Raw genomic sequence first — 12,604 nt, 5'->3', positions numbered from 1 at the left:
TGAGGATTCTAATATTTCAATAATAAGTTCTATGTACAAAAAAGAAAGCAACAGGGTTGTGATAATTACAGAGGCATGAGTGTAACTAGCTCAACAAGAAGACTGAGAATCAGAACTGGAACAGAAATTGTAGACACTGAAGAAGACGGTGGATATAGAGCAAGCAGATTGTGTATTGATAATATAGTCTCCCTATGCTAGTTGATAGAAATAAAGGTATGAAAGAAATTTGAAGACATATTTAGTGTTCAAAGATGTTGAAAAAGCATATGACAACGCCCCATTAACCAAGCTGTTCTAAGCACTGAAACTATATGGCACGGACCCATTACGTGTAAGCAGCACTTATAACAGACATACGGATGTGCACAGATGAATATGGGTACAATATTTCAATCATTTAAAATATCTCTAAATTGTTTAAAATAAATAAAGGACTGAAACAAGGCTGCTGTTTGTCTCCAACATTATTCAAAATACATCTGGAAAAATAAATGCACTATAATGGGAATTCAGTTTGAAGACCAAAATGTAAGATCACAGATGACCAGATGCTGGTTGCCACCGATGAAGAAAATATCTCCTCTATGGTGAGAAAATTAATAGAGGAATATGGTAAATGGGGACTGAAGCTGAATATCAAGAAGAGAGAATGCTTAACCAATGGAACACGATCAATAGATCTTGAAATCTCAGAAATGTAGCCATTGATAGTTGTGGAAGTTAGCACAACAGTAAAGGGAGCATAATTAATACACATGGACATATGAAGATGACTCGGGAAACAGACTGAGCTCAAGAAGGAGAGTAATAACAAAACTGCATTGCCTTTCGTGGGCCAGAAAAACTGGATTAAAAACTAAACTTGACAATTACCATCAACAGTTTGGTGTGCTGTACAATTATGGAGAACTGCAAGAAGATAAAAACTGTAGAAATAGACTTTCTAAGACATGCATCAAGGACCTCCCATTTGAAACACAGAACAAATAAGTATACCATAATGGCTGAAATAGAACACAGACACCTGTTTTGGTTTTGGATACCTAATTAGAAAGGGACACGAAAGAATACCCAAAAATTTATTTGAATATAGACCAACAAACAGAAAGCGCAGAGGAAGATCACAACTTAAGTGGGTTCAAGAGAGAGAAAGGAGTATGAGGAATAGAAATCTGACCATTCCATACATACAAAATGGGTTAGCAATGGGGCTGAGATGCGGGATGCGGCAGAAACTGTAGGACCCCCACCAATATTTTCATAATTTCTTATCTTTAGGTGGAATATTCAAATTGGTTTTTATTTTCTGTCATTAGCATAATGCCAGCTTCTTTATCTTCATAATGAACAACTAATATCACCCAACAACTTCAATTCCTCTTCCTTCTTCGTTAATTTCTATTTTTACAGTACTCTTTCATCTTTTCCCAATATCATCTTTTTATTTCTTCTGTCTATGCCATTTCTGATTGTTGACTTCTTTTCCAGAAATACATGAATATTTGTTATCATTTGTTTGATACTGGTGCCCAAAGAAGATTAAACTACACTTTTCTATATTCTGCTAGATATCCTCATTATTTCTTATTTTCCAGCCATCTGTAGTTTGTATTGCATCCACTATTTTTCTAATAATACATCTTTTAAGTATCTATATTCTGAGCAGCTTAAGCATTCACATGCAAACAAACATCATGGTCTTGCTACTGTGGTCTAGTGTTGTACTTTTCTATTCCTAGTTGTGCTTTCCTTGTTGAAATTTTTGTTAAACCATATGCTCTTTCCAATAATATAACATTCACCATGGAATAACAACAATATCAAAAGCATAAATTGCTACTCACAACATGGAGGCGGGACTGAGTCGCATACAGGCACAACGAAGAAGATTGCTAAATATCTAAGCTTTTGGAGAAGAAAGTCCTCCTCCTGAAACAGAAACAGAAACACACACACACACACACACACACACACACACACACACACACACACACAAAAGCATGACTCTTTCTCACACATGAAAGCTTAAATGTTTAACAGTCTTTTTCATTGTGTCTGTCTGTGACTCAATGCCTCCTCTATGTGGGGAGTAGAAATCTATCCTTTTTAGATCATTGTTATTCAAATGTTCTTTCCACTTTATTAATTACTGAACATTTTTCTAATCCTTTCTGCTGTATGGTTTAAATTTGTTAACTCATTCTATTTTACATATTTGTGTTTCCGTGCATTTGTGCCCATTCTATATTATAAACCAAAGTTGGATGAGAACTGATGTTCATATGATTTTCTACTTCCATCACATGACTGTGGCGCCATATTTCACATCAAATGTCACTACACAGATATACAGAAATAGCAAAATATATGTATTTCTACTTATAAAATTTACATTACTGGGCATAATGATTTGTATACATGAAAAAACATAGCCCAGAACATTTGCAACATACCCTTTCATTCCAGGCCACAGATGTTACAGAGTTTCCATCACCCGTAAGGTCACACAGTCTTGTAACTTGGCTTGTACAGGCAGACCATAGGTAAACACAGCTACCGAGCCCAACACTTAGTACATTTTGCGAAGACCAGTCAACTAGATTGAGATAGAAGTCATCCTGCAACTCTGGAGCATCCAGAACCTAGAACAAAGTTACGTGTTTGTGTAATGAATGTTCTACTACCTTATAGTTTTCAACACTACAGTTCTACTTGAAGAACTACGTCCTTTCCTGACGCTGAGGCACAATATGACAAAAAGAACAACACAATTTGTTAAACAATAAAAAACTTCTCAAGATACAAAGCCTAGTATATAAAAAGGTAAATATGCCACCTTAACTTCAATAGTAAATGATAGTTACAACACATAAATTATATTTGTCTATGGTCTTATAATGATACTACATTTTTGAATGGACTGATTTTCATTTTTTTTACAGCCACCTTTTCTCTCGTACCAGAAGGTAATGGAACATGGCATATATCCAGTCAGATTACATAATGTCAATTAAATCTCTGATTACAAGTGCTTTCAAATAAACAAAAAAGTAAAGCAACACAGTATTTCATTAGGATATACCAGGTGCAAAAGTATGAAACCAGAATTTCCCTATAGATGGTGCTTGCTGTCAGTGTAGGACCCACGAGACCGTGTCTGCAGTGCATTTTTTCTTCCTGTAACGGCTGACGACGAATGTCAGCACACAGTAGCCCAAGTTCCGTACATCGGTATCTCTTTCAAACCCATAAACATGTCGAGTTTTGTGCATACGAATTACAATATGTGGACAGCATTGATTTTCTGTTATCACTTGACGAAAACTGCTGCAGAATAAAATTGATGCTTGTAGAAGTTTTCAGCGAACATGCTCTTGGGGGAAGATAAGTGTTTCAAGTGGTTCAAAAAATTCAAAAGTGGTGATTTTGAAGTGAGAAACGACAAGCATGGGAAACCACCAAAAAAGTTTGAAGACAATGAATTGTGGGCCTTATTGGATGAAGATGATACTTAAACTCAACAGGAACTCATGGAACAATTGAATACGATGCAGAAAGCCGTTTCTCTTCGGTTGAAAGCTATGGGAAAGATGCAGAAAGTGGGAAAATGGGTTCCGCATGAACTGAATGAAAGACAGCAAGCAAATCAAAAGACCACTTGTGAAATGCTGCTCGCCAGATACAAAAGGAAGTCATTTCTCCATCGAATAGTGACAGGTGATGAAAAATGGATATATTTTGAGAATCCTAAGCGTCGTATATTATGGGTGATTCCAAGCAACCCATGTAAATCCACTACAAGATGAATTTTTTTTGGAAAGGAGACAATGCTCTGTGTTTGGTGGGATCGCTACCAACAACAAATGATTGATTTAAATCAAGCATTATGCGAAAAATGATTGGAATATGGAAAAAGGCAACACAAAGTCATTTGTTCCATAATAATGCCCCATCACACACAGCAAAACGGGTCAGGGAAATGATCGAGACATTTAGTTGGGAAATATTAGGGTATGCGGCTTACCGTATTTACTCGAATCTAATCCGCACTCGAATCTAAGCCACATATGAAAAATTATACTCGAAATCAAGGTGAAAGAAAAGTTTTAGACCGCACCTCCAAATCGAAACAAAGTAGGTCCAGTGTAACATGAGATACAATTTAGGTCGAATGGATGAAGATACAGCTACAGAAGTTTGGTTCGAGTCATAAGCTTAACAGTTAAGCTTTACCAAGTAGCCACTGCTATGTGTCATGCGCTCCGTCCGTATTTATACGGGTACCGTTCCTTTTTCACGTTCTTCGTCTAGTTTGAATCGATTGCTTATTTTGCTTTGATCTGATAAGTGCTGTTCTCTTTGTTACAGGTGTTTACACCACTCTAAGCTGAAAGTGCAGTATTGTATTGTGTCATGTATTGTTTGTCGCATTCTGATAATGAGTGTTTACGACCTGTCACCGCTCGCGGCATGGCTTGTTTTTGTGCTCACTACCGCGACTTACAATAAAAAAGGAGAGGAATTGTCTCATAAGCGAAACAATGGCAAGAGACTGCTATTTGTTGTTACTTGCACGGCTGCTTTCTTTGATAATGATCAACAAGAACCAAATAATAGACTGCGTATGATAGAAGATGTTCTGAACCAGAGTTTAGTGATAAATTTTCTCCGTTCGAAAATCTTTGCAGATGCCTCTTTAGTACATTACATTCTGCATAGAAATTAGAGTCACCTAAGATTTAAAAATCTATTCAGTTGCCGTGCTTCATTTCTGACTGTATCACTATTCAGCATAAGAATAATACGAATATAAACATGATACGTATATTCTTCTGCTGTTGTCTGACTCTAGTTTTGTGGTATATTAGGCAGATAGGATTTAAATGAGATAGCAGCGAAGACGAAAGAATACACGGCATAATGTTTACATTCTTCTACCTTTTCTTTTAATTTATTTACTGACGCAGAGGTTTTGGCGCCAGTATTTATCTTTGTGCCTACAAAGCATGCCTGTGTAGCGCTACATATATTCGACAGCAGAAGTTAGTTGTGGCGGCACCTACCAACATTTTTCAGAACTTCCGCTTCCTTTGCACTCGATTCTAAGCCGCAGGCGGTTTTTTGCATTACAAAAACCGGAAAAAAAGTGCAGCTTAGATTCGAGTAAATACGGTATTCTCCAGACTTGACTCTATCTGATTATCATCTATTTGCATCACTGGGACACGATCTCACTGAACAACACTTCAATTCATATGAAAATCTACGAAAATAGCTCACTGAATGGTTCGCTTAAAAACAAGAACTGTTTTTTTGGCGTGGTATTCATAGCCTGCCAGAGAGGTGGGAGAAAAGTTTAAATAGCAATGGAGATTATTTTCAATAAAATATTGTTTATCAGTTTCAAACAACAGAAATGTATTTACTGCAAGCAAATTTTGGTTTCATACTTCTACACCTGATATATGTGTGACAACTGTTTATGACATGTATGACTTATGTTTTTCGTTGTATGAAGCTGACAGATCCCATACCATCATAAAATGATCCTCGGACAAGTAAATTACTATACTATGAGGGTAATCCCAAAAGTAAGTTCTCCGATTTTTTTTATAATTACATAGACCTGTTTATTTCTACAATGGTTTACATCAGTTTACAGCTTGAACATTTAGCTATTTTTCAACATAATCACCATTTCTGACGATGCATTTTTGTAGACGCTGTGGCAGTTTTTGTAGGCCCATGTCATACCAGCTCGCCGCCATGCTGTTCAGAAAGTTATGAACTTGCGTGATTGTTGCTTGGTCTCAGGTGTAAAGTGGTATGCCCATGTTTCGTCACCCGTGACAATTGAATCCAGAAAGTTGTCCTGTTCTGCTGCGAGGCAGTGAAGAAATGTGCGGGAAGCATCAACTCATTGCTGCATGTGCTGCTCAGTCAGTATGCGTGGCACCCATCTTGCACATACCTTCCAGTAGTTCACTGTTTCCTTTAAAATTCTGTGAGTGGTGCTTTGGGAAACCTCAGCAACCAACGTGCAGAGATCGTCCAGGGTGATCCGCCGGTCTTCACACATGCTTTGCTCAACCTTCAACACTGACTCCTCAGAAATTGACGGTCTCCCGCAACTTTGTTCATAATGAATTTTGGTCTGACCAACTGCAAACTCTCTACACCACTTACGAACATTTTTGACATCCATGCATGACTTACCATACACTTCCGTCAATTGGTGATGGATTTCAATCAGCGCAGTGCCCTTTGCGTTCAAAAACTGAATAACTGCACGCAGTTCGCACTTGGCGGTAACATCCAATGCGAGCTCCATTCTCAACTGCTGCCAAGCCAAGACTGAGTGCCTCAGTGCGGCTGTACACACAGTGTGTGAAGCACTCTTCATAACAGTGGGACCAGCTGCCACACAGAGTTCTATACTTTAAAAAAAAATAGGGGACCTTACTTCTGGGATTACCCTCGTATATTACAGTAATAAAAGCTGGGAGCAGCACTAGGTTTTGGAACAGCATAATTAATTGCTGTGTCAAAAGAGTTGAAGTATACGAGTAAACAGAATTATTCAAGATTGTTACCTAGCACACCAGGTTCTTTTTCTTTATAGTCAGAAGGTTTTGCACAGACAAAAAGAAGAAGATCACCACTACTATTTTTTGAACAGTATTCTGCCTAGTAGTGGAAGCAGATACGTTATATTTGACACTAGAAGCCTATATCAATAATGATGAAACTGAGATGGATCATTTATACAGCAGAATCTGGAATACTGAATTTTCACTACAACATTTATGCAATAATTTGTGATAATGAATTTCAACAGTTCTTAAAAAGCCAAAGATGTGTAACGGTAAGTAAAATCTCATAAAATTAAATTAAATTGATATCTGGGTACAAGGTAATCGAGCTGTTTTCCAACATGCTATGACTACACATTACACGTTCAAAACATGCGTTTTTGAGAGCTCATCCTTTGTGCTCACTTAGAAAAAAGCAAAAATCGATGAACACGTTGAATTAAAACCAAAAACATCACAACAGCTAAGTGGTTCAAGCATAAGCATAAATGTGGACAAGTGCTTAATGACCTACTTCGTCACCATTGCTGTTATAGATTAATGTTTTCCTTATGAACTGTACTTCATTTGCTCACCACCTTTAAAAGTGTTATTTTAGGCTTGATGAGTGAAAGAGAGGCATGAAAAAATGAATTTACTTCTCCAGTTGACATTACAAGTTTATCAGAAGTTGGCTCAGTGAATTTCTGTACACTGTGTAAATTGTAAATTTGAAAGAAAGCTCAAGTGCTACAGTTTCACTTCATGCCGTCTACCACTGCTGCCAATCTTTACAATCTACAGTGTGTGGTGCAAACTATATACACAAGTAGTGAATGTAGTTGTTGCAACAGTACCACGTCAGATTTGAACATGAAAGTCTTTAAAATGTGCTGTAGCAAAATCCTTGTTCTATTTCCGTGTGACATCTCTGTCATAGCATATCACTTTCTCAAAAAGTATATTTTCAGCACTTCACAAAATGCTTTCACCCCCTACCTGCAGTCCCATTGCTGAAGGGCCACTCCCCCTCTCCACACATGCAGTAGGTAATCTCGTTTTACGTGTGTTAGTGTGCTGGGGTGGCTGTAACACATCACCAGCCAACAATAGTTCACTAGCCGGAAATGGGCGACATTTCCTCAACTATGACCACGCATATTCTTCAAGACTCAAGGTCTGAATTTAAAAGGGTGACAATTGATATCATTGCTGAATACAGTACATTGGAAATTCATGCAGAAAAATGAGACTGAATTATAAGTGGCACAAGTAAAGGTGGTAACTGGGCTCCTTCATCACGTATTGGCTCCGTCCGGAACACTTCATGTCAACTATCTTGTTTCTCCATTACTGCTGCAACCTGGTAGTAGTTGTATTATAATTAAGTGGTGAGGCTAAATGCTGCAAGTTGTGTTGGCAACGCCAATCATGGATTACGTCAGCATTCCCTCTCTCACATCTCCCCTCTCCACAACAGCCCAAAATATTCCCTTAATTCTGCCACCACTCGTGGTGTGAACCACCTGCCTTTTGAGTCACTTATAACTTGGTCAGTCACATCAAATATCAACAGGAAGATAACAGGATGAAATCAAGTGAGATGTCAAGTAAGAACTTAGAATCTAGGTAAACCATACTAGGAAGAAGTGTGAAATCAGGGAGTTTTTAGCATTGATCTTATGGGTTTTTTGCACGGAAAACGAATTTATGGTGTAGAACCATGAAAAACATAAAATTGGAGAACACAAAATAGAAGTTCCACAGTATAGCATTTTTGGCAGAAAACTGTTATCACACCTTTTCTGGATTTCATATTTTTGCAGTTGATGTCCAATTCCTCTACAACACACACATTTCTGTTGAAACAGTGTATACATGTCTATATATCATCATACACATACTTTGATGATTTTTCCATTTAGGTTGATATCATTTTCTTTCTTCACAGATAAGACCACTGTACTACCTACTTCACAGAACATGATTCCCAATTACAATGAAGCTACACTACACTAAATAGCAAAATATACAGACTATTAGTTGCTATAGAAACATCTGCCAAGATAGTCCCAAAAACATGTAACTCATGTCCGCAATTTTCATTTGCACCCCACACCATGTTTACATATAAAATAACAGTTGTCTAAGATATCCCACAAACAATTGTCCTTCAGCGATATGTATTACCAGAAACTCTTTGTACACTGCCCTATACACCATGACCAATATTGCAATTTGTGAACAACAGCAAATGTAAAAATTTATATTTACTACTTCTTCTTGTCCTTATTTAGATTGCAGAGTGGCAAATTATTGTACTTTCTTTGTGTGGCTCAAATTTCACCTCCCTTTGTTGTATGAAGGAAGGTTGGATACAGTGGTGTTCAGGACATACTACAAGTAAGTAGACAACATCTTAGTTCTCAGGGACTGTGTACAGAAAATGCTGTTTTACACACATGGATTACATCAGACGGAAACTATTGTAACATTCAGAAACATTTGCTGATTATCAGAGACTGACGAAAAATGTACATCAACGCAATGTAATGTAAGTAAGCTGTAATCAACCCAAAGAGGTGGCACATCCTTCAGAGGTGGTACACCCTTCCTTCCTCAGACCTTTGAAATGACTCCAACCAGTTACAGGGGAATTCACAGTTTAAGGTGGACTCCAATCAATGGTGCAACTAAGCATTTTCTTGCATTAGCAAATATTGCAGAGGTGAAAGAACTCATTAATGACAGATAGATATCCAACAGCTCACCACAAATTGGACCCCAGGCATTTTAGATCCATAATCTGGCACTTACTTTAGAGTAATGTAATGTGTGCTAATAGACACACAAAAATATTATACGTGTCCAATTTTTATTGTTTACCATGACAAATCCTCGTTTGCATGTTGGTACTCCAATTGCTATGGGTTTATTTAATGATTCCCATTTTTGTTTTGAATTTCAAGTTGTCAACTTGTGCTTGAGTTTACATAACTGAGTTTTTCAACTACGTATGTGATTCTGATTTGTTGGCCAATTCTACTGTATTGTTTAAGTAAGTCACGTGTGTTTACAAATGATGCATATGCTAATATAGTATTTGTGTATGGATTTTGTAATTGAAATGGTGCTGATGCTTCTAGAGAATACAGCAGATGATTTCATAATCTCAAGAGTACCAGATTCAAGAGTGTTAACTTGCATTTTCACTAAATTGCTCGAGACTGCTGCAGAGCAGCAGTCATGTCACAGCTTAACATGCAAGTAAACACAGTGTATGAAATAAAAGACATTACTTAGTTGGTAGAATGTAGTCCTTCAACCAGCATACACAGAATTTCTACACTTATCAGTGTTCCACATACAATAATATGGCAGGCATTACACATGCACCATCTCTATCTTATCATTTACAGGGGATTCCATATCTTCGAGAAGGAGATGATGGTGGGTGATTGGAATTTTGTTGCTAACTAATTGTAAATCGCTGAGTAATCTCAGTAATATTTTTAACTGATGAAGCTTCTTTTACATATAATGGTACCAACAACACTAGTAAGTCACATTGTTAGTTTGTTGACAAAAACCCACACATCTTTGTGGGGAGACACTTTCAAGAACGCTGCTTTGTAAATGTGTGGTGCAGTCTGACAGACCATCAGTTGACTGGACCTGTTGTATTACTGCACACTCTTAAAGGCTTCGTTATCTAGAATTTCTTGAAAACAAGCTTCCAGCGTTATTGGAGAAGGTTCCTTAGTTTACAAGAGTCGGTAATTTCTTCCAACATGACAAAGCCACTGCACAGTCTAATTATCAGGTGACACATCATTTAAACCTACCACTCCCTGGAAGACTGATGGCAAAAATGCTCATGTTTCTTAGCAAATAATGCCCCCAGACATGACGCCTTTTTGACTTTTGCCTGTAGGGATGGCTGAAAGGCAAAGTCTAAAAAAGTATATATGCCAGAGACGAATTAATCTTTCATATTATGAATATTATGACTAGCGCTACCCTTATAAAAGAATGTTGAGAAAACCTCAGAAGAGCTACACGTGGTGTTGTCAGGAGAATTCAAAAGTACATTGAAGATGGAATTCATGAAAATCAACTTTGAACTTAAATCATTTGCCAGTGAGTATTTTTCTGGGTTACATTCTAAAGGCTACATCTCCATAACCGATAACAACTGAACACATTACATAAACTGTTTTATTGGGTGGAATGTTTTATTGGAATTAGTCTACACTATCACCACCTAAAGCACTCCTAAAGTAGTCCTGAAACAGACTATGTTTAGTTGTTAGCACCTGCAGCAACTCAATAAGGAATAAACATATTGATCTAGCTATGCAGAAAAGCTTCATTTCAGGCTGCTTAGAAAGCTTTCACCAAGTGATGTGACACTGTGATCAAGGCACTCAAGATGCATTCAGGAGCAGCATGGCTCAAGTCCCCATTTAGGTATCTACATTTAGGTTATCCAGTGTCTCATGTAAATGATAGGGATGGATTCTTTGGAAATAGCATGACCAATTTCCTTCCTCATCCATTTGAAATCTGATCTTGTATTCCATCTCAAATCATGTAACTGTTGACAGTACATCAAATCCTGATCTTCCTATCACGCAAAGCCCCTGTCTGGCCATTCTTCAATGTCTGCTTTCTGTCTAGAATCTTTGGCACCACAGATATGATAAACAGATTCCCATGGGAAACTCTAAGACAATGATGTTGTGCATCAATAAATGGACTGCCCTTAAAATTCCAATAAGCCACCTTCCAAGAGGAGATAATTAATATATTACAGTAAAAAATATACATATTCCATATGGACCAAGCTAGTGAAATTTATAGAAATTCAAGGACTCTCAAAGGCATACAATGAGTCCTCTTGAGCAATTTGTTAATGGAATAGGAGAGGGTACTAACAATATTGGTACACTATGACCTATGCTTCACATGTCTGCTGCAAAACACAAATGTATGCACACATGCTACTATCTGATATTATCAAATGAGCATTTCATAAACAAAGTTTCCGCATACAGTGTCCAGTCACATTAATGTGACCACCTGTAAAAAGACTAAATAACCATCTTTTGCAGCACAGACTGCTGTGAGATGTTCTGGAAGAGTGTCAATGAGGTTCTGGAAGGTACTGAGAAGGATGTGGAGCCATGCCAACTTCAGTGCTGTGGCCAGTTGCACTAGGTTTCTCAGCTGAAGATCCATGGCATGAACAACCCGATCGAGGTGGTCCCACAGATTCTCGACTGAGTTTGAATCCAGGGAGTTTGGTGGCCAGGGGGGTATGGTAAACTCATCCTGGTGTTCCTTGAACAACACAACATACACTGGAAGCTGTGTGACTTGTTGCATTCTCCTGCTGGTAGATGCCATCGTGCCAAGAGAAAACAAAACTGGCATGCAGGGATGGGCATCACCCCCAAGGATGGATGCATACTTGTGCTGATCCATTGTGTCTTCCAGAATGATGAAATCATGCTGCGGATGCCCTCCAGCTTGGACCCATGTGATGATTCAAATGGTTCAAATGGTTCTGAGCACTATGGGACTCAACTGCTGAGGTCATTAGTCCCCTAGAACTTAGAACTAGTTAAACCTAACTAACCTAAGGACATCACAAACATCCATGCCCGAGGCAGGATTCGAACCTGCGACCATAGCGGTCTTGCGGTTCCAGACTGCAGCGCCTTTAACCGCACGGCCACTTCGGCCGGCCATGTGATGATTGTCGCAGGGTATTTGCTTTCAGATGTTTCACACCATGCATGCTAACAGCCATCTGTCTGATGGGGCATAAAATGTGATTCATCTGAAAAGGCCACCAGCTGCCACTCAGCAGACGTCCAGTTTTGGCATTGGTGTGCACATTCCAGCCTTAGTCACCAATGAACAGCAGTCAGCATGAGTGTACGAACAAGGCATTTGCTGCAAAGGCCCATATGCAACAACGTTCATTAAAAAGTTGTCGAGGAGGCACTATAGGTCGCCCCTTA

The 12,604-nt window shown here is 38.3% G+C and overlaps 1 protein-coding gene across 5 annotated transcripts in view; it reads right to left on the bottom strand.

Moving 5' to 3' along the window:
* LOC126469811 (fizzy-related protein homolog) overlaps nt 1-12,604 on the bottom strand; it is a 170,535-nt gene that overhangs the window by 78,038 nt on the left and 79,893 nt on the right. For all 5 annotated transcript variants that reach the window (XM_050097088.1, XM_050097089.1, XM_050097085.1 and 2 more), the window contains exon 6: nt 2,457-2,645. In XM_050097088.1, coding sequence (XP_049953045.1) covers nt 2,457-2,645 — 189 coding nt within the window. The remainder of the gene's footprint in view (nt 1-2,456; nt 2,646-12,604) is intronic.

This window comes from Schistocerca serialis, chromosome 3, assembly GCF_023864345.2.
Source record: "Schistocerca serialis cubense isolate TAMUIC-IGC-003099 chromosome 3, iqSchSeri2.2, whole genome shotgun sequence".
NCBI classification, from domain to species: domain Eukaryota; kingdom Metazoa; phylum Arthropoda; class Insecta; order Orthoptera; family Acrididae; genus Schistocerca; species Schistocerca serialis.
The sequence above is the reverse complement of the archived record's forward strand: the minus strand, read 5'-3'. Positions and strand labels throughout refer to the sequence as shown.